Raw genomic sequence first — 19,832 nt, 5'->3', positions numbered from 1 at the left:
TACTGGGTAAAATCCATTTCTATCATTATTTATTTTGCTGCACAGATTATCTCAGCATCAACCAATGGGGCCTCTCACATTGGCTCCTGTATCCCTTTGACATGCCCATATTATTATTTTAACATCACCTTGCAATCTTCTGTCTTATACCTTTCCCTGCCCTAGCCCTGAAATCAGCTGTGTTTCCAAAGAGCCCTGGTTATTTTTATTAGAGAATAGTTTAGAGAACTAATCTGGAAGCTTGTTGACTCTATCACTACCTGGGTATCTTTTCCTCTAGGCCCACTCACTGGACAAAGCTAGGAAATAAAAGTGTGCATAGACAGACATCTATATCCATTTGTGTATCTACTTATCTCACTGTATACATATATATATGTGTGAAAACATTTGTGTTTACAAAACCATGAGTTCATTTCTAATACCTCCAATTCCAGTCCAATACCAAAAAGTTCATTTCACTCTTCTTAAATTTATAACTCCTTTCTCCATCAGTGAAAAACTTGGCTCTCATTAGTCAAAACAAATTGCTATTTCCTCAATCCTAGCATACTCCTGATGTCTTTTTAGAATTATTAACCCTTTTTCCTACAAAAACCAAATTTGCTAGTTTGAGTACAATAATTGTGTTTTGTTCTTTTTTGTCCACGGAAGCTCAAAAGCTCTTTTTCTTTGTACATTTATACATATACATACTTGCTCTCTCACTTTTTTCTTTTGCATATTTTTATCATGTTATTTTAAAAACTTTTTAACCTAATAATTTATAACATTAAATATTCTTTAACACTAAATGTTTTTTTCAACATAATTTCTAATGACAGCACTGTATTCCTTCCTGTGAAAGTCATAGTTTATTTAATGACTCCTCTATAGTCAGATATTGAGGTGGAATTTTCTTTATTAGTTATGATTGTCTTAAATGTTGAGTTGGCTTTTCAGAACCTGCCTGGTAAAAAACTTTGTTGTAAAGAGATAGTAACCAGCTTTGTATCTTAAATCCTCTCATTCCTGCAATTTTAAAATTGTGCTAAAAGCAGACAAGCCAGGGAGAGAAAAGAATATGAGGGTTGCCAATGGAAATTTTGGGGAGAGAATCAAGAGTTGGTAAAATTTTCTGAGGCTGATTGACAGTTTTATTATTGTACCCTATTTTTCTCATTTGATAACGTGGATATTGTCACCCTTAAAAAGTATTGGTTCAGGCAGTTTTCCAAGCTGCAGCCCTGCTGGCTGATTGAGAATTATACTACTGCCCTCATGGGACATGAGCCTGACCTTGTGTCTATGTGTGGGACTCAGTGCCACCAGCTTTTACCATAAATCCAGCTCTGCTCTTGTAGTACAAGGTACTAGGCAAGTCGCTTAACCCCTCATGTCTGAGTAAAAATAACACCTTACAAGAATAGGGTATTAGTTAACTTTTATAAATTAAACAACGATTTGAGGACTCAAGGAAATAGGTCTATTTTAGTATTCTCATTCTTAGTAGTTCTTTTATTTCCTCGCTTTATCATAGTCATTACTCTAAAGCTTTTTTGTGCTCTTTATTTTATAGAAACACACCTTTTATATGAGCCATCATTTAGGTTATGAAAACTCTATAGTCTCGACTACCCATGTCCTAGGGAATCTTTCACAAAAGAAAAACATAGTTGTGTAGTCCTATGTCTCTGCTTGAAATCAGAATGTACCACACAGCCTGCCCTTCCTTCTTGTACCCATTTGAAATTATATATCAAGATCATTTGGGTCATTTTTTTGCTTTGAGGTGTTTTTTGTAATGGTTCCTTTAAATATGTTACTGTTACTAGTATTTCCATTTCCATCCCACTGAACAAAAATAAAAGTAGAAATCACTGTAAATATCTAGGTTTTTAAAATCTCCTAAAAAGTTCTAGTTTGTAAATTGAGTAATTGCAGAATTGATTATTCTTGCCATTCACCTTTGAAATCCTCTTCTTGATCATGTTAACTGTAATATATATTTGTAATATATATATATATTACATATATATATATATTTGTAAAATGTTGTAAGTAAAATGGCATACTTTCTATGCTGGATGTATTAAAAGAAAACTATGTTTTTTACCTTTTATGAGAAGATTACAAGTAAGAAGTATCAAAAGTTAAACTGACTTGCCTAAATTTTCCAAATTTGACAGCAAAGCCAGAACTGCTGGTGTCTGGTGTTTTGATTAGCTCTCTGCTGCTTTTTTATCAAAAAGAGACCAAAAAATTGATACTCAGAGAAGTTAAGTAACTTTGTTAAAGGTGATTTGTCAAGTCAGTCCATACTGAAACCAGTGGAAATACCAGGATTTAAAATCCTGATCTGTTATCTGTGATCTTTTCTAAGAAGTGCTGTAAGTCTTTACATTAAAATCATCTTCATTTTTACTTAAAAATAAAATCTTTAAAATCATCTCCATTTAAATGAAAACTATCTAAATACAATAGTGAGCCAAATAGTATAAGGGTACAGGTTTATATCTTAGTCACTCCCACTACCTCCTGTTTGGTATTTATAGCAAAACTTCCCAGTAATTGAGTGCTTTCACGTATTTCATGGAAAAAGGGAAACCAAGGCTAGAGGAGCTGACTCAGTGAGCTGAGAACGAGAGGGCTATGTGCTTTGAAGAGCGATTGTGCGGTTAGGTTGCTGGGTTATTTAGGAAAGTTTCTTTCGGATGTGGTAGAAAATAGATTGACCTGTCGGCTCATGCTGCTGCAGTGTAAATTTAATAGATCAAAATATCTGTGTGCATTTTAGTATTTATTTTAAAAGATTTAGCATGAGCGCCTTTAAAGACTGTAAGATGATTCTGTTATGAAAGAAGAACACACACACACAGAGACATGTGACTGTAGGTTGATTAGAAAGGTTATCTGGAGACCTTTGTTTCCAAATTTAATGGAATTAATGTATGTAAATACCAAATTTGACCAGAATTTTTTGGAGAATTGTGCACTATCCCTGCACCCCACACCAAAAACCACTATATAACGATGGCCCAAAAGACAGACCATCATTAACAATGATAGTGCTGAACAGTTTTTGAGAACTTTCCTTTGTACCAGTCTCTGTTCTACTTGCTTTGCATTGCATTTGTTATAATAATTAATGAAGTGGTACAGTTAATGCTCATTTTACAGATGAACACTAAGTAGTTTTCCCAAGATCACATCAAAAAGAAAAAGTTTTCAGCATAGGTTAGTATATGTAAGAAAGGTATATCTCACCGGGTTCCCTTTGTCCTATAAGGATGGATTTAAAAATTGTACTCATGGTCTAGTCAGAATTTGTTTTAAAATATGAGAACTTCGCAGGAATTTCCACTTTTTTTTAAAACCAAGAATTCCCACTAGGCCGTGAATAATATTTTTAATTCATCACTCCCTTTTAATGTATACTCAGATCACCTCCATTTATTTATTCTAGTTGCCTTCAACAATCTATAATGACTTTAACCAGTTTCTAAGAGCAACTTGCTGATCTGGTTGATATTTGTAATTGTTTTATATTACTCTACAGTGTCCAGTAAATAGCCTGTTTGCCTTTTTTTATAAACTGTTTATGCTCTTTCTCAAGGTTTTTATATTATTCTAGATACACCAGTGAATTAACCATTTACTTCCACACATTCTCTCCTAAAACTACAAAAATTGGAAATAATGGAGGAAAGATCAGATTACTGATGTGACCGTCAAGGGAAAGAGAAATGCTATCATAATTACAAAATAACCCTGTAATGTAGTATATGCATACTAGAAAAACCTATGCATAGATTTACTATTAAAACACACATACACACATTTTATGTTTCTCTTTCATTCTTCAGAGTTTGCCTACACTGCTTAGGTTAGGTTCTTGGCTTCTTTCACTGGTTAATCACCACCAGCTAATCGGGCTCCCCTGAAGGCAGCCTTTGTCCATCACACCAATTCTTTTTGAAAAATTTCAAACATTCTAGCAGCAATAGGCAATCTCAATGATTCCTTGCCCCAAGCTACAGAGCTACCAACACCCCAAAAGATAGCAGACATCTCCTCTTTACTATTGAGGAAGAGTGTAAAGTTCTATATTCTGTATATTCTGCATACCAAACAAGGCACATGTTTATATAGATTGAATTCATGTTCCATTGTCCTAATGGAAATAGGCAAAGGTAAACCAGGGGACCTGCTTTGATAATGATCTAGGTGATTCAGTACCTTAAACCTATGTTCTGGCAGGTAAGTTTCCACTGTTTTATAAATTCTTGCATCTAACTTAAATGTAGGAGCTGCCATTTCACTTTATTTTCCTTAATGCCCAGGTCTTTTGGAACTACTATTTTCAGCCTTTCTTCCCTTGCACACAGGAGATAATATGTACCTCATATGCCCCTCAAATTCATGTTAACATGCTTTTTGTTCTTTTGGGTCTTTTTAGAATTTTTTTTTCTTAGTTGTGCTATAATTAGCATACAGTATTATATTAGTTTCAGGTGTACAAAACGGTGATTTGACATATGTATACATTGCAGAAAGATCACCACAATAGTCTAGTTACCATCTAACATGTTCTAATAGGGCTTTGTCAATTATCATAAATGGTGCTAGTCAAAAATAAAGGGGAGGAGGGGTGCCTGGGTGGCACAGCGGTTAAGCGTCTGCCTTCAGCTCAGGGCGTGATCCCGGCGTTATGGGATCGAGCCCCCACATCAGGCTCCTCTGCTCTGAGCCTGCTTCTTCCTCTCCCACTCCCTGCTTGTGTTCCCTCTCTCACTGGCTGTTTCTATCTCTGTCAAATAAATAAATAAAATCTTTAAAAATAAATAAATAAATAAATAAATAAAGGGGAGGAAATATGTGAATTGAATAGGTATTTATACTTTTCTTCAGTCAGAGAACCTTCTTAAATTTGCAAAAACAAATCTCTAAAAGTTTATTGGTGAAACTGTTATTTAGCCCAAACTTCAAACAATAATTTGACATCTTTGTAAACCATTTCTGATAAAGTGCATTACATTTCAAATAATCAGTATTATATTTTTTTCTGTAACCCACAGCTATTCTGAAAATTTTCAGTCTATTTTTAAGAGATTTGAATCGATAAACTTAAGATATATATGTGTGCACATGTTTGAGTCTGAGAACAGAAAAGAATCGGATAAGGGAAAAGGCGATGCAATGATACGAATATTTTTCATTGACTTAATTCTTTTAACTGAGAAATACTATGACTTTGGCTGGGTCTGTATTTCCATTAACAAATGATTTCCATTTGTAGTAGATTAAAAAGCATAGAAATATTTGATGATGGCAGTAGATAAAACTGCCATGGAGCAAGACTAATGTAACCTTTGAGGAGTATTTACCTATGGGTGCACTAAGCACATGTTCAGTGGCTCGTCAATGTATTGAAGAATGTCAGTGTAAATTAAGTGAACAAGTTTTAGAATTGTATAGTCAAATACAGTTAGCAGTGAAAATAAGCCAGGTATTGCTAAGCTTAACAAAAGAAGTACTTGGTCAAATCCTTAATCCAATACTTGTCAAAAATGTTTTGATATAGTAAATGGTAGCTAAAATCTTCTGTATATTCTTAGAATCCTTTCACACTTTTAAATGCTTGTAATTAGACCAAATGAAAAGCTTATCTTTAAGTGGACAGTACAGCACAGTAGACTTCAGAAGGCTGCTTCAGATCATTTTGAGAAAAAGATGGGTGGATTATAAGTAAATAATTTCTAGACTTCCAAAATTGGATTATACATATTTAGCAATCTATAATCTAAAGAAGTTTAAAAAAATAGTTAATTGCTGCAACTCAAGTCCTTAAAGGATCCTAAAATGAAAATTACACTATTGAGTTTTAAATATATCTGTTTTATTGATATGTTTCAAGGAATATTAATACTATAGGCATATATTTAGAGGATTTTGCATCATCCAAAGTAGGCTGGAACCTTATCAATAACCATAATGTCACTGACAAGGTGACCTGGACATAATTCTTGGCATGTAGTACATTTTAGTATATCATGGTGAATGGAATGAATAAATATTTCACTTTTTCCTTTCTAGTTCTTTATTAGGAGAGGATTGAAAAGGGAGATTTGTTATGTGTGGATTCTCACAATGTTTTTGAGATTATCTGCCAAATCTGTATTGTCTACCAACAAATGTAGTCTGTTTATTGTAAACATTAGTGTGACCTTATCAAATTCATGGAGCCAGGGAAGTCTAATTCAGGCTGCTTTCCTGGCAAGACTGCCAGGAGCTCAGATCTTGCCCTGGAAGCCTGATGAAGTTTTATTAACGGATGACTATTTAAAAGCAAATAAATCTAAATAAACTTAATCCTGAATGATTATTCTTCCAAATGCAAAGATCCACACAATGGTGCAGAATTACCACCCAGTTGAATCACTGTATTGTACATCTGAAATTAATATAACACCATATGTTAACCATACTGGAATTAAAATAAAAACTTAATAAAAATAGAATCATTATCCGGTTAGTAGTTATTTTTTCATGTATCAAGGATACATTTTAATTCCTCAGTAGAACACGGGAACAACACTTAAAACAAGGTACCATCCCCTCCCCCAAGAAACAATATGGAGCTGATGCATGTAGCATTTCCAAAACTAACACAAGTGTGTGGATTTTGAGGTGTTAAACACCTTTACTTATTCTTGTGGATTTATAGGCAATCTCCCTTCAAGGACTATAATATAATTTGGAAGGCTATTTCCCCCTGGGTGACTCTACCTGAAAGCTTTTGTATGACAATTTGGTGATGGTTTATTGATGATGTGATGCTATTATGAAGGATCCTTCTACCCCCAGCTCCTCTCCTCATACCCACATAACAACCCTTTTCCCGGTTGGGGCTATAGGAAATGAGTAATGCTTAACCCATTTGTGTGATCAACTCACTTAAGCAGCTACTGTGAAATGTTAATCACAACTTTAATTTGTACCGCATTAGCATTTTGATTAACTTGTAGGCTTGCTAGCACACTTGAAGCGCTTTTACTCATAGTTACAGCTCGGAAATGACTTTTTGATTAATTAAGTTTGTTAGACAGCAGCTGAGCTTCCTGAATGCTAACCTTCTGGGGGTAAAAGTTCAGGAGAAAGTTACAGTGAACAACTGTTGCTATTGAAAAAGAGTCTTATAGATGTACTTATAGCATTTTAATTATTGACAAAATACTGTATCATTACTGGCGACTGACCTGAACCTTTAAAGGAGTATGCCTTTCTGTCAAGAAAGCTTTTTTTTTCAGGTTTTCCCATCATTGTAAAACGCCTGGGAGCCCTTGAACTACATAGTACATTTCCTAGCAGATGTCTAACAACTAATGTTTTAACAAGCTGCTTTGGATGAATTTCCATAGGTTTTTTTTTTTTTTTAACAAACTTGATATTTTAGAACACTTTTAGATTTACAGAAAAGTTGCAAAGAGAGTTCAGAGAGGGCCTACTCATCCCACACCCAGTTTTCCTCTATTATTAGCATCTTACATTAATAAAGTACATTTGTCACAATTAATGAACCATATTGATACATTATTATTAACGAAAGTCCATACTTAGAATTCTTTAGTGTACTTAATGTCCTTTTCCTTTTCTAGGATCCCATTCACGATACCATGTCACATTTAGTTGTCATGTCCTTAGACTCCTCTTGGCTGTGAGTTTCACAGACTTTCATTGTTTCCGATGATCTTTCCATAGTATTTTGCATTCTCATGACATTCCATAAGTAGTCACTTGACTTCTGTAAATTAATGAAAATCTTTTTCCCTCATTCAAGACCTTAAATAAATCTTTCTCTTAAACTCTGTCAGTGTATTATCTTTATGGCATCTGATTTGAACAGAAGTAGCAACATTATCTAGCCATTTCAACATTTGTCGTAATCTTATTTTCATATGGTTGTTGCAATCCCTTCACTACCACTAGATACACAAGGATGACTCGCAGGAGATGTGAGGATAAAAAGTTCCTCCAAGAGAGGAAAGGATAAAGGGAGGTAGAAGAGAGGGAATAAGTCAGAATGCTGAGGGGGCTGTGGGTGGAGGAACTGGCTGATCATCTGTCCCGCATCATATATACACTCTACAGCCACAGAGTCTTGATGACACTGAGGACTAATTCACAGACTTTTCAAACTAAATTTAGAAAATTTTAAATAATGGGCTTAGAGCCTCATCTTAGTACCTCCTGGTGTATATCAAATGATAGCTTTTCCTTTGATGATCAGTAATTCTGTTTCCTTCCAATGAAATTGACTTTAAGTCACAGTACTCAAAGTTCTTGTATTACCCTTGACTTGTTTAAATCCAGAATTCAGTTGGATTCCCAAAGATATGTAATGCCTGCCTATCAAATATTAAGATGTACTTACAACCAGATGATGGATTCAAATTAATTTAAAAATTTTAAGTTTTTGAGAATTGTATTGATAAAATTCATACAGAGACTGTAATTGATTAAATGCCTAATTATTTTGTCTGGAGTTTGTATTTTTCTGTTATGTAGGGGGAAAGGGTTAGATGTGAGCCACTTTAAATCCTTCTTGAAATAAGACAGGGTAGGGGCATCTGGCTGGCTCAGTCAGTAGAGCACGTGACTTCAAATCTCAAGGTCAGGAGTTCAAGCCCCACATTGGGTGTAGAGCCTACTTAAAATACAAAAATTTAATTTACTTTAAAAAAAAACAAGCCAAGGTCAATGTAAATCACTCAGAGATAATGAAATATTGTGTAATGAACACAGGTAATTGATTAGAAAACCAAGACCAAGCCTTAATTTCACTTTTGACTGGTGTGATTACATAGCCACTGAATACCTGTGAGCTTCCGTTTCTCCATCTATGAAAGGAGGATGGTACTGAGCCTGCCTCATACTTGGTATTGTTATGGATTAAGGGTGAGCTATTTATGAAAGTGTATTATAGTCTGTGCACTATTATACAAATATTTTACTCATACCATATATGCATACTGTGTGTACAGCTTGACTTTATATAATTTACTGTTTGGGACTTTTAATAATTGAATGAAGTTTTATTTGCCATAAGATAGAGATATGTTGTCAAACTTGCATTTTTAAGTATAATCTACAGTAGCAGAAGACAAGAAAATAGCTCTAGGGGCACCTGGGTAACACAGTCATTAAGCGTCTGCCTTCGGCTCAGGGTGTGATCCCGGCGTTCTGGGATCGAGCCCCGCATCGGGCTCCTCCGCTGGGAGCCGGCTTCTTCCTCTCCCACTCCCCCTGCTTGTGTTCCCTCTCTCGCTGGCTGTCTCTCTGTCAAATAAATAAATAAATCTTTTAAAAAAAAAAAAAGAAGAAGAAGAAGAAAATAGCTCTAGATTTGATAAATCTGTCCTTTGCAAAAGTAGTTACACCATCATGAGAATGTGGTTGAGTTTTTTAAATGCTAAGACCAAGTCTAATATGCTTAGGGAATTCTTGAAATTGATTCAAAATAAATGTTCAGGACATGAGTTGTATTCAAGATATAAAGCATGCTTTGGCTCTAGGACTCCTAGAGCCTAAAAAATTTTTCCAGAAAAGCATCCATTTTCTAAACTCTAATTTTTTTGTGGTTTTAGGAGCAAGGGGTGGGGTTGATTTTTGTAGTTTGTGGTTTCATTGTCGTTTTACCTTGACATGAAGCCATGTACTTCAGAAATTCTCGAGTTTTAACCTGGACTTCCCACCTGGCTTCCTAGTGGCACCTCAGTTAAAATGTGTTAAAAACCAAACTCAACACCTACTGTCCTGTAAATAAATGACAGCTCCACAGTTTCTATTAATTATGATAAGGTTTTAATTGTAGCATAATTTTATAAATGAATACAGTGCTAGAAATTATATTTCCATTTTGTCACAACTGGAAATGGCAAAGAATTCTCAATCATCAGTCAACTGAAGTTCATGCCAACTTGGTTGGAGAAAGTTTGATACACAGAGTCAGTGTCCGTCCATTTTTCCCTTATACTTAGAATCATCCCAGTTTTGCCCTGTAAGTAGTGTGCCAAGTAGAAAGTGGATGTGAGGTAAAGGGGGATGAAGTGTTTGCCTAATGTTATGCTAAGCTGGTAAAGAATGTCCGGAGTTGTATCTCCTCAATGTACTAAAAACCACCTTTGTTTTTGAGCATTAGATCTCTGTAAGGGACTTTGAGGTAAGTTGGGGAACTGAGCCATGATCTCTAGCTGCTACCAAAGTCAGCTCTACTCTGGGGAGGAGCAGAGACCTTATTAGCCTTTACCTATGAGGAAGACTGCTATAAAAGACAGACACAGGGAATCCATCCTTGGCTCAGTCATGCAGAGGTATGTCAGTACAGGCTATCAGGACCCTCAAGTCCATTTACCGGACCATCCCCTGACCTTAACTTCTTTAGGTATGTACCTCTGAACAGCAACACGGGCTCGCCCACTCACACTGAGGTCCAAGCCCACATCCTCCAGTTTGCCCTGAGCCTCAGGGACTGTCATTAGCCTTTTCCCCTGGCTTTCTTGTATTTGGACGCCTCTCCTGATGAGCTGTTTGCCTCTTCCATGCATCTCTCCTGACCTTGCATGCCCTGCTCCTATAGTCCATCTGGAAGAATCAGGGAGACTTTACAGTAAGAAGTAGCATTTGAGCTAGACTTGAAGGATGACTTGGAATTTCCCAGGTAAACAGGTAGAGCAGGATTTACAAAAAGAGAACCTTAGGAGCAAGGGCAAATGTGGAGAAATAGCAGTAATTTAGTATTGCTATATTAGGAGTACAGGGAGGAAGGGGCCAGAGTAAAAAGCTAGGGCCAGCTAGATCACAGACCAAAACTGTCATGCAGAGAAGTGCTAGCTTTGTCCTCTACATGGTGCAAAACCATTGAAGAAATTTGAGCATGACATGATCCATGTCACCTCTCCAATAATTTACTCTGGTAACCATATAAAATATGGATTGAAGAAAAATTAGATGAGAATGAAAATAAAGGGGTAGTTATATTATTCCAGGTGAGAGCTGATGAAGGTCTGCACTAAGACAGTGATGGGCGTGGGGGAGGGGAGCATAGAAAACAGACCGGACTAGGGAGTGATTGAGCAGAGAGCAACATTTCATTCACTGCATTTGGGTAGTTGCAAAACCTTTTTTCATCCCAGATTCTTGGTCTCTCTACCTGCGTTTTCTCTAAATTAAAACAAGAGAAATAATAGTTTTCAATTCATGACATGGCTTTTCATTTACTTCATGTAAGCAATCACTTTGCATGATTTTTTACATTTTCACATCTGGATCATACAATGAAAAATTGTGGGGAACACTCATAAATTTTATGAAATCTTTCAACTTCATCATGAAAACTTCAAAGTTAAAAACATATGGTCCATCCATCCAGCTCTTTTCGTCTGGAATTTATTTCCAGTCAAGTTATAATGTAAAATCACAAGTAAAATCACCATAGTTACCCCCACATTACAACTTCTAACACCATCACGATACCGCATTGGGTATGATTATTCATTTCTTTTTCTTTTCTCTTGCCTTACAGAACTCAAGAGTTGTGACTTATGAACTGATGCGCTTTTTTTTTGTCATGATCTTTTTGTTTCATATACTTCAAAGAAAGGCAAAGCATTTTAATCAGCTGTGCAGAGAAATGGGAAGAATGGGAGCAGATTTTCCCTAGATTGATAAACATGTACATTCATACATGTATACACATTGATATGCACACATATAAATATATCTGTTATTCCAGTATGAGGCTTTATCACATATGGTAGACTCATGGGTGCTAAAACCCAGTTTGACCATTTCATCACATTAATCATGATAGCCAGAAATGTTGATCCATTTCCCTGTAATGCATGTAAAAGACAACAGATTAGTTTAGCCAGGTGTTTTTTAAACAATTTTACTTTTTGTTAAATTAGAGGACACAGAATAGGAAATTCAAAACTTGGAAGGAAAATATGTCTGCCTTAGTACTAAGAAGTATAACAAATTAATTTTACTAGCATAATATGCCTTAAAAATTATTTCCAAAAATGTTCTAATAGATTTATACAGTTTATAAATATTTTGTTGGTGATGAGCTGTTTACCATTGTACTATCATTTTCAGCATTTACCAGGTATTTCTCATTTCTCTTATCTTCATATCTTCCTTTCCCCAAAACAAGAGAGTACACTCCTCAAACTGCATAAGAAGCTGCCTCAGATCATGGTATTAACTTATGTGTCTTGAAGTCAGCATTCTCCAGAATCTAATTTAATTGAAATAGCTTTGCCTGTGTAAACTTCCGCTTTGTTTAAATAAGATTTCACTGTTTGGTTTTGCCTTAAGCAAATGCAGCCGTTTGTCCATAAAACATTAGATTAAATGTATAGACTAATATGAATAGCTTCTCATCATTCTGCTTGGACCACTGGCAGTTGCCCCATTTGTAAGTATGTAGTGTATTATTTTTATCGAAAACCAGGGCTCTGTCCTCAGCCTGCTTTTGGGGGAAAATAAATTTTTGGCAGGAAAACTTATTGCCTTCCCATTATCGATATTAAATTTGGAAAAGACTTCCTGAGATTTACTCTTTAGATGCAGCTTCTAATGCTTTTGATATAGTGAATTATATAGGTATTTGTTCATAAAGTACACTGAGTTTTTCTCTTTGTTTTATTACTGGTTTCCAGTATAACCTAGCTATATTTGCTACCCTAAAAAAAGCTAAATATTTGGCACTTCATAGGAAGTAATGTGGAACAAATGCTATTGGGAGTTTTGGTTCATTCTTTCCAATCCAACCGTGGTTTACTTTCTGGTTTTCATTTTGATTATAGTAATTTAGAGGTATAATGCTTATTTTATGTTTGTTTGCTTTCTGTTAAGGTTAACATGAGATCCCCAATGGAGAAGTCAAGTGCCATGGTATTCTTATAATATGTGCATTTTTTTTTTTTCCCTGTTCAGGCAATGCTGGATGTGGCTGCAAACCAGGGCTGGCTGGTGACTGCCCTGAATATCACCAATCTGGTTCAGATGGTGATCCAGGGTCGATGGTTAAAGGACTCTTCTCTTCTTTCAGTACCAAACATAGAACACCACCATCTTCACGTTTTCAAGTAATAGTTGGAATTTTCAATTTAATTGGCTTTTTTTAATTTCAAAAATAATATTTTCTTTACCTGTGTGGTCACTTGAATTTCATGTTTTGCCTAGGATATTGATTCTTTACAATGAAAATGCCTGTTTCCCAGAGGGAGACATGGCCTAGTGATATAAGGGTCTCGGTTAGAATTTGTTCATCTACCACAAGCTGAATCACAATTCATTTTAACCTACTCTTGCTTTCTATTTGCAGCATTACATACATTTCTACTTTAACTGCATTTATTCCTTTACAATATCAGCCTTTATTTTAAAAGATGTTATGAAAGTGCTTTGTGATCTAAATCAAAATAAATTACCAGTTTCTCTTATTGCACAGTAGATTTGAGGGATTTGAAATCCGTGGTCAAAAGTAAATTGTACATCTACAAAATGTCCAAAACTGGGTAGTTACATATACTATCAGCTCAAGATAGAACCTGTACTAAAAGAAGGGTTTTATTATCGTCAAACTATTTAACCTCTAGGTCCTGTATACATAGCTGCAAATATTTTAGCAAGGAAAAGAACAGTACGTTTTACAAGTAAGGTTGACAGTGTTTAAATGAAAGTGTTGGTTTCACACCAGTGTTTCACATCAGTTGAGAGATACTTGGCAGCTAAAATGTTTGTTCACAGTCATGTAGACAAACAGAACGGTCTGGCTGAAAGCTCCCATCATGTCCCCACTTCCTCTTGTCAGCTGGACTAAGGGGTCCATTCACTGAGTCATCTAGATACAGATGCCACCCAGAACCTCACACACGGGGACCTCCTCAGAAAGTCCCGCAGTTGAACTCAAGTGTACTGGGTTCCAAGGCAGTTATTTCCATGGTGCTTGAGTCCCCACCATGGGATGTCCTGGAAACTAAAAGGCACATTCAGAGAGTGAGCCTCTCCAGCAGCAGGTGGCATGAGGGGAAAAGCAGACACCTCATGTTTGCAGCTCAGTTTCAGGAACCCTTCCAGTACGGTACTAAAAGTTACAGGAGTTGGGTTTCAACAGTAAAGTAGGTACATAAGGGTACTGTTGCAGCACAGCATGCAGATCTGTTACGGAAAGCTGCTTGGGGTCTAGGAGACTTGATCCAGTTCTTTGCTGTCACCCTGAAAAGCACTATGTTTATATGATTTCAATTGTATTTTCTTCCTGCTATATAAACAGGAAATAGAGGGTAATGTTTAGGTGGACTGTTCTTGGGGCTCTGGCACTATTGTGATATATAAATCTCAAAGATTCCCAAAATGTACTTTTAATTGTATGTTCCCAACAACTTAAAATGAAAACTTTATTCAAATAATTATATTAGAGACACCTGCCTACATCCATTAAAAAGACATACCAGGGCTCCAGTTCAGCGCCTTATCCACATGGAAGCACCGGTATACATTAGTGCCTTCCTATAGACACTCACCCCTACCTGTAAACCCTGAGTGTTACTGAGCTCACATTTGATTTACATACCGTGTGTCATAATAGCCTTACTGCCTGGATTGATACATTAGAGAATGCTGGCTGATTTTGAAACTTAATGATAATGGCCTTTAAAAAGTTGAATAGTAGTCTTAATTTTAAAAAACTGTCCTCATTTGGTAAACCGCCATTGTCAGGAATTCTCATTTGCACCATGAAAGAATTAGTTGTTTAATGTTGATATTATTTCTCAGGAAATGGAGCCCAGGTATAAAGGGTGTACATGGTGGGGGCCATGGTCTCATCGATTGCCTTCCTGAACTGATCCATGCCTGCGGAGGGAAAGACCATGTATTCAGTTCCATGATGGAAAATGAGCTACCAGCTGTAAAAATGAAGCAGGTCAGGCCATTGTTTCTGTGTTTCAAAGCTTCCTTATTCTGTCCAGGAAATTATACCAAGAGTTTTCTAACTTAAAGCATTGGTCTTCGAGTCAGACTCACCTGGGTTTGAATTCTGTCTGCCATTTACTTGGTTATGAACATGGACACATCATACTTGTCTCATGAAGTTTTGTGAAAATTAAGCAGGATATTATTATGTCAACTGCTTTATGCAATTCCCAATATAGAACAGAGTTCAATAATAATATTAAAAATAGTGACAGTAACAATAATTAGTAGTAGCATTGGCATTATTGGAAGTTGATTCAGTATAATGCCATTAAACCAGCTTAGAAAGGCCTATAGTAGCTTGTCCATCACTAACTAGGCTGCATTACCCACTTGGGTATAAATTTCAGTTGGGTAGATTTTCATGCAATTCCCTCAATTACGTTCTTATACCCTCCCCCTTTATTTTAATCACTTTATTGTTCCTAGATTCTAAAGTATTTCTTTAAGTACACTTCTTTTTTGTATACCATATAACTTAGAAAGCTAAATCTATGTTGTAAAAGACAACATAGGTCATCTCTCCAAACTGTCTTTGGAAAGGCCAAAAATATGAATGAACGACGCCAGAAATATTTGGCATATATAGACTTTCAAGTCTTAAGGAGTTTTACCCTAAATATGTCAAACATTCAGTATTTATAACATAATTAACATGTTGACTTGCAAATGCAGGTTTTAAAGAAACTTCTAAACCATGTCATTCTTTTTTTTCCGGTGGAACTTAGTTTTTGAGCAACTTAGAAATAAGTATTACAGGCATTAAAGTCTGATTGTTCAATTTCTGTTGAACTCAAAATTGGCACAAAAAACAACTTAAATATTCATAATAAGTGCCTACCTTTCTAACTAAATTACCATCAAAATTATGAATAAAAACAATGTATTTAAACCAAAACAAGGCTTCTGTTAGCAACAACAAATTTCTAACCTAACATACACTGATTTCAAGCCAAGTTTTAGATGTGATGAAAAATTAGAACATTGTTATAATTAGTTCAGGGAGAACTCAGAAGTAAACTTACTTAATTTATTTGCATAAATTGCCATTCTGTTATCTTTAAAACCAAATGCAAATTGGCTCAGTCTGATATGATGATGGTTATTTGGCTCAAAAGTGCTTCAATTTGCAGAGCAATCTGGTGTCGGCTCTGCAGTGAGGCGATCCCAGGTAACATACAAATCCTGAATTATTCCAGAAATTAGTATGTTTAAAGCATCAATTTAAGTGCTAATTGCAGTAGTAATGAGAAAAAGCAGTACAACTGTGAGATTTGCATCTTCTACCCCATCAGTATGCCTGGAACGGCTGCTGACTGGCAGAGGATTTGGCTGCTAATTAAATAATTGTATGCATGGCAGTGCTCTTGCCTGATTCAATAGATGAAGATTAATCCTCAGATAAATATGTTTGGCTGGTATTGAAATGTCTTAGCAGTTTCTTTAAAAATAGCTTATGTTTTTTATGTGTGTGTGCATGTGTGTGTATACACACACCCAACAAATATATGTGTACACAACAAGGATGAAAAATAATAATATCAAGTGCTACAAAAAAGATTACATAAATATATAAACCAGATCTGACTTTTAGGTGCCTTATAAAGTAAAATCCCAACGAGTTGTAATAACTGAAAACATCTCTTGGTGACTAATTTAATGGTACAAGTAAAGAAAGATGAAGTCTTGCTTCGTGTGGTAAATGTTACTTACGTTGTCTCACAAATTAAATGCTTTAGAGAAATTGTGTATTTAAGTGTGCCCTTGATCACTTTTCCACTCTGGCCAGGCTTAGAACATCAAGTGGTATAGCTTCTATACTCAGTGACTATTGGTTCTAGCAAGGGATAGGCCATCTGTTACCTTGAAGCACAGTGTAGACCATTCTGTAGCTTGACTATTTCAAGATCTATTCCAGACATAATTTCAGATTCACAAGACAAGTTATAGGATTGTAGGTGGATTGAAAATTTGCATTAGATTTACATTTTTTAAATTCCTGAGAGGTAGTTTGATTCGTCAGAGTTACTTCATTTCAATTAGGTATACTAGGCAGCACTAAAATCTTAGCAAACAGACCATCAAAGTCTATAAGGAAATCTGTGGTATATAGTTAAGAAAGAAAAGAAAATACAAAATTAAAGTATTCATGCTCTTTTAAAAATTAACTTAGAAGGTAACAACGATAAAACCAACCAATATATTGAGAAGTTGTCTTGGCTGATAGTGATACTCTAAATAATTATAAATGTTAGGAAAAGGTGACAATAAGTTATGTGATAACGTTGTTTATTTTGTTACATCCTTTCCGTAGACTTAGAAATTCATTTGTTCTTGATGAGCACTTGCTATATGTATACTGATTTCTCAAAATGTCTTTCAATTTAAAGAGCAAGAATAAAATTGGTAAAATATTTTCTATCCCTTGAGTATGCATCATTTTAATTGGTATTCTCAATATAATGCCAAAAGTACATATTTATTTCTAGAAGGACCCTAGACTTACAGGGTTCCTTGTGATATACAAACATTTAGAAATGTTCTCCTTTCAGAATAAATTTGGAGTATGGACCAAAAAATCATTTTGTACAGTAAGTAGTCAATGAATGATGCTGAATGACATCAACAATTGCATCACAATATTTTTTTTTCAAGTTGTCTTTATTTCCCCAGTAATGCTGTCTGCCTTAGAAGTCATGTATATGACATACATGTTAGACCAGATGCTTCTCTAAAGCAAACCAGCTCAAAAACAAACATTTTTTAAATTTGTTGGTTAGTATAGTCAATAGCCACACACTATCTAGGCAGGATTTACAGTGAAGGAGTCACTGACAAGTTTAGTGAATGATTCATACTTTTTTAGTTGCTTTTAAAAGGAACTTTAAACTACAAAGATTAAAAGCACACTATTTTTACCCACAAACAAATGAATACAAAAAAAATTGGGAAATCTGAATAAGAACTGTGGATTGTGTCAGTGTCAATATCCTGTATTAATAGTGTATGTTAGATTTGAAAAATGCTACCATTGGGGGAAACTGGGGAAATGGTGCACAGGATCTCTCTGTATTATTTCTTATAACAGCACTGAATCTAGAATGAATCTCAAAACAAAGAGTTTGGTTTTTTTCAAAGCACAGTTTCTAAATCACTGCATTTCACATTAACCCTTCCTTTATTATGTTTTCTTCTGTTTTATATTCAGGCATGGAATTTCTTATCCCGCTTGCCAGTGCTAGATGTTGGCTTAAGTGTCAAAGGCTGGTGGGATGACTCAGTGGAGGGACATGATGAACTCTCTATCACAACTCTGACTGCAGACAAACGAAATGACAACAGGTGGATCAGATTGCATGCTGATCAAGAGTATGTGCTTCAAGTCAGCTTGCAGAGAGTCCACTTTGGGTCCCACAAGGTATAGTGTTTGGTTTCCATTCTCAAATGCTTCACACCAGATCCCGGCATGCCCCACCACGCATATCTTTTATATTACTAATGTGTCCGTGTCATTCACGAATCCTGCTTTCTCAACTGGCCTTAAGCAGTGAGAGTCAGTCTTCTGGAACCAGTCAGTTCTCCTCATGTGCCATTTTTCAGCTCCAGAATATGTACCTTACATAATAATACATTGCCTGGAGTACTGTTCTCTTCCCGTCTGTCTCCTCAGCCCTGCAGAATTTCCTGGAATTTGGAGTACCGATTCTCTGGCCCTACTTATCAGACTGGCTGCATCAGAATCTCAGGGGGAGAAATCTCAAAATCTGTACTTGTACCCAGCACCCCAAATGATATTTAAGGACATTAAGGTTAGAGAAGCACTGCCCAGGGACACTTTGGTACATAGAAACCACATGCAGCTAGGTGCAAAGGAGGGCAAAGCTTTCCCACTCAGCTCTGTGAGTTCGAATAAGACAGTAAAGCTTTTCTGTGCCTCGGTTGCCACATCTTCATGCTTCCTTCACTAGAATGCACACGAGAGAGCTTTGTCCATGTTCATACAGGCCACAAATTTACAACACGTTCATTTTAAATTACTCTGGTCTTTTCTGTTACCTATGACACAGAAACTTAAACATTTGGCCCTCTAAGAATACTAGTACAGAGCATGTGGGCAGATTGGTTTTTAGTACCATAATAATTGAAATAAGAAAGAATTTGTCTTCTGTTTCACCCCGTGCCGTCAGGGGCATTCCCATATCTAAACTAAGCCCTCAGATTAAGGAGGGCACGTGATGTGATGAGCACTGGGTGTTATGCGCAACTAATGAGTCATTGAACACTACATCAGAAACTAATGATGTACTACTATATGTTTGCTAATTGAATTTAAATTTGAAAAGTAAATAAATAAAATCAAGTAAGCCCTCAGGAATGAGGTTGTTGTTCATGAGTACTGTCCACTCTGTTTCAAACACAGAATGGTCAGGAGCTTTCTGTCGTTACATCTTTTTAGCTCTGTGCCTTCGGGTCCCATCACATCTAATTTCTAATTCTAAAAATCAGCCAGTTTAAGTACGAACTGATTGGCCTCTGGTGTTTCAGAGGTTTTAATATGAGCATTTTTGGATGACCTAATTTATCCCAACTTACCAAAAAAAATAGTAATAATCATATAGATAAAATCATGGGGAAAAAACTAAGATTTTTCTACCTTACTATTACTACTTAAAAATTAGATTTAATCATACTAGAAAAGCTCTCAATTTGTTTCTAAATGCTGTAAAAATGCATTGCTCTCAGACTTCTCTTTTAAAATGTCTTAAGTGCAGCATCTCCCTCTAGAATATTAAATGATGTCTGATTGA

General features: G+C 35.8%; 1 protein-coding gene across 3 annotated transcripts in view; it reads left to right on the top strand.

Annotated features, from left to right (window-relative positions):
* ASCC3 (activating signal cointegrator 1 complex subunit 3) overlaps positions 1–19,832 on the top strand; it is a 320,199-nt gene that overhangs the window by 296,488 nt on the left and 3,879 nt on the right. For 2 of the 3 annotated variants that reach the window (XM_011228387.3, XM_002921969.4), the window contains exons 38-40: positions 12,982–13,133; positions 14,827–14,974; positions 18,233–18,442. In XM_011228387.3, the coding sequence (XP_011226689.1) occupies positions 12,982–13,133; positions 14,827–14,974; positions 18,233–18,442 (510 nt within the window). Of the gene's footprint in view, positions 1–12,981; positions 13,137–14,826; positions 14,975–18,232; positions 18,443–19,832 lie in introns of those variants that run through there. The other variant, XM_034670897.1, reaches the window with a different exon arrangement.

This window comes from Ailuropoda melanoleuca, chromosome 10 (assembly GCF_002007445.2).
Source record: "Ailuropoda melanoleuca isolate Jingjing chromosome 10, ASM200744v2, whole genome shotgun sequence".
NCBI classification, from domain to species: Eukaryota; Metazoa; Chordata; class Mammalia; order Carnivora; family Ursidae; genus Ailuropoda; species Ailuropoda melanoleuca.
The sequence above is the reverse complement of the archived record's forward strand: the minus strand, read 5'-3'. Positions and strand labels throughout refer to the sequence as shown.